Source organism: Acanthisitta chloris, unplaced genomic scaffold (genome assembly GCF_000695815.1).
Source record: "Acanthisitta chloris isolate BGI_N310 unplaced genomic scaffold, ASM69581v1 scaffold40122, whole genome shotgun sequence".
Classification (NCBI taxonomy): domain Eukaryota; kingdom Metazoa; phylum Chordata; class Aves; order Passeriformes; family Acanthisittidae; genus Acanthisitta; species Acanthisitta chloris.
Window position 1 is genome coordinate 16,609 of NW_008660698.1, and position 3,110 is coordinate 19,718.

At 45.9% G+C, this 3,110-nt stretch overlaps 1 protein-coding gene across 1 annotated transcript in view; it reads left to right on the forward strand.

Moving 5' to 3' along the window:
* Nucleotides 1-3,110, forward strand: part of BMP6 (bone morphogenetic protein 6) — a gene marked incomplete at its 5' end in the record, with an annotated part of 12,122 nt that overhangs the window by 8,204 nt on the left and 808 nt on the right. Inside the window, one exon of the mRNA XM_009069898.1 lies at nucleotides 1,247-1,323. Coding sequence (XP_009068146.1) covers nucleotides 1,247-1,323 — 77 coding nt within the window. The remainder of the gene's footprint in view (nucleotides 1-1,246; nucleotides 1,324-3,110) is intronic.

The window sequence follows — 3,110 nt, forward strand, 5'->3', positions numbered from 1 at the left end:
GGTGGCCAAGCTGCTGCAAAGGTGGTTTCTGTGGCTGCTCTGCTGAGGTCCAGTGGTCACCTGAGGTGTGACAAAATCAGCAACCATCCGTCAGGGCTGGATTTGTGCAGCCACCCGGGGGTGAAAGGCCCTTCTGTCACAGTTCAGCTCCTCCGCTCGCTGTGGTTCCAGATGTTCACATGCAGAGCCGCCTCTTTCCAAATATAAATGGGAAATTCCACTTGGTTTCTGTGGCTGCTCTGCTGAGGTCCAGTGGTCACCTGAGGTGTGACAAAATCAGCAACCATCCGTCAGGGCTGGATTTGTGCAGCCACCCGGGGGTGAAAGGCCCTTCTGTCACAGTTCAGCTCCTCCGCTCGCTGTGGTTCCAGATGTTCACATGCAGAGCCGCCTCTTTCCAAATATAAATGGGAAATTCCACTCGCTGTCAAAAGCTGTACTTTGTGGGGTCATCAGGAGTGGCTCCTGCATGGTCCTCATGGCAAGGGGGACGGTCTCTGGTCAGGGCTTTGCGTCCTGCATCCCCACTCTTCTGTGCAGTATTGGCATTAAGGAGCAAGTGAATGGTGAGAGCATGTCTAGTTCTACGCCATCTGCAGATAAGCAGCTTATGGAAAGGACAAACATGTCTTCAGAGTGTGGTTTTTAAAAGTCCAAGGGCAGAGACAGTGCATAGGGTCATGTGTGATGTCCAGGGCAGGCTGGGGGTAAGGCACAGAGATGGATGGAGACATGGCTTTCCTGCCTATGGGACACCTTTGCTGTTTAAGGACTTCTGCTAACTGATACAGGGGCCCAAGGCGATGATTGACCTTCCTGGAGCTGTAATTCACTCAGTAAGTATGTGTGGTTTGAGCTTACCACCTAGAGTGGCACGTGTTGGAAACCACAGCCAAGGAAGTGGGGTGAGTTTGAGCACCCAGTGGGGATGTAGCCTATGCCAGGCTGAAGATTTATTTTTAAGAAGTCATTTTACAGGAGGTGTTTTATAAGCACTTCAAAGGCAGCTGAAGTAATTGTAACCACGTCACTGTTATTTGGGTTCCTCCATTCCCATAGGCACCTTAAAAGCTTCATCCCTGCCTTGGGTGTCCCTCAACACCCTTATCCTTTTGGCTGCTGAGGAAGCTTGTCATTTCTTGCTGCTGAGGACACAGTGTGCACACATGTGACCAGCTGTGCCCTCCAGAGATGCTCTGCCTGTTTTACTTTCTAAATTCCTGTTTTATTCTTTTTCTTTTAACAGATTACAACAGCAGTGACTTAAAAACAGCATGCAGAAAGCATGAGCTTTACGTTAGCTTCCAAGACTTGGGATGGCAGGTGTGTGATGTTTCTCTCTGGGTAAACTAGACATTTTGTTATGAAATGTTATCTAAACAGTGTCACAGTAATTCCACTCGAGTCTGCCATTATGCTTTAAAATGTCCCTTGTGCCTCCTCACTAAAACCAGTCACATGGAAGGGCAAATAAATATTGATAGTTGTGACATTTGATAAGATCCAGAGGAAGCTTAATACTTTATGAGATTCAAATATACAGTGATTCTCTGTCACTCATGGGAGTCATGGTACGGGCAAGGGCTTGTATCTGTGTACCTCTAATGATAAGGAAAACAATCTGATGTTAAGCAGTGATTTTAACTAAATCAATTCTTTTTTTTCTAATGATCAGCCTAATTTTGACATTAGCCTTTGTGTTGAAATGCTCCATCCCTGCCCCACAATCAGCACTGCCTGCAGTAGATAGACTAAAGACTGTGTTTAGTTGCAACACGGTGAGGCCAGAAAGTTATTTAGAGTAAGTTATTTAGGACCAGGCCATAGTGTAATCAAGCATCACATTTCAAAGAATCCCCTCACCTTCTCTTTTTTAATTTAAAAAAATTTTCATTCAGCACTTCTATGAGGGAGGTCTTATTTCTATCAGCTAATGTTTATACCAGGTTATAATTCAGGATGCCAGGGCTGCCCCCACTGCTTCTGGAATACCCAACACGTGAAAGTCCTCTCCCAGTTAATGGGACAGCAGCATTTTTTGTAGCTTATGTCAGCTCCAGCCCACAAGCTGCATCTGTGGCTGCATGCTGACTCCATTCCCCATTACTTGTGAGTGGCTTTTCCTTTTACGTGTGCACAGTCTTTCCATCCCCTCCCTAGCTTACTTGCCCTGCTTTCAGCCAGGAAGCAGATTCCAGTTGTGAAATTCGTGGCCTTGAAGGCACTGCCTTCACCTTTCCAGATGCAGAAAGGTAAGATGCTGCCAAAGGAAGGCCACAGACCAGTAGGGCTCTTTACAAGAGTTGGAATCCAGGTCCTACTTGTTGTAGGGAGATGATGAAGGCAGGGCAGGGCAGCAGCCTCCTGCAGTTGAACACTGCTATCTCCTTCAGACAATCCATTAATTATTTTTCTTATCAAAGCACTTCCCATATTTTTACAGCACATTAAACCACAAATTACATGGTCTGCACTAGCTTCTCTAGCAGGAGAGTGATTTTCTGACAAAAAGCAGCTTGGTTTAGTGGGAGCAAATTATGGACAAGCTAGTAAGTAAAATGAAGGGGTGGTTTAGCTGTGCCCAGGTATCTTCATGGTAGTAACCAAACAGCCAACTTGGCTAAGAAAGCTGCAGCAACGTGGTCTGGCTGCTCAGGCCTGCTGTATTCAAGCAAACACAGGTAACTGTTGTCAGGTAAAGGGGAAATTATCTAAGAATAATGTTTATGAAATATACCAGTACGTCCTCCTGCAGGGTGACCTGCAGAGCCCAACACCAAGAGAGGCAAAATGTTTCCCATTAATTGATGCTGCTTTTAACTTTCCTTTGGCTCTTTTGTGTCAGCAGCAGAAAAGCTGCAATTTTCTAATAAGCCCTTTGGTGAAAAGTTATCTTCTTCCCTAGCCTGGCACTCAGATTGCCACCAGGGCCACCTACTTGCACATGCAGCTCAGGCTGGCTGTTCTGCCCCTCCTTTAGGAGTCTGGCAGATGTGGAGAAGCTGTTACACAGCCAATAATTCCCATAGTGGCCTTAGCAGACCACTGTCCCTGTATAAGAATGTATAAGATAGAATGTTTGTAAATGCACTACATCAGTTTTATATTCC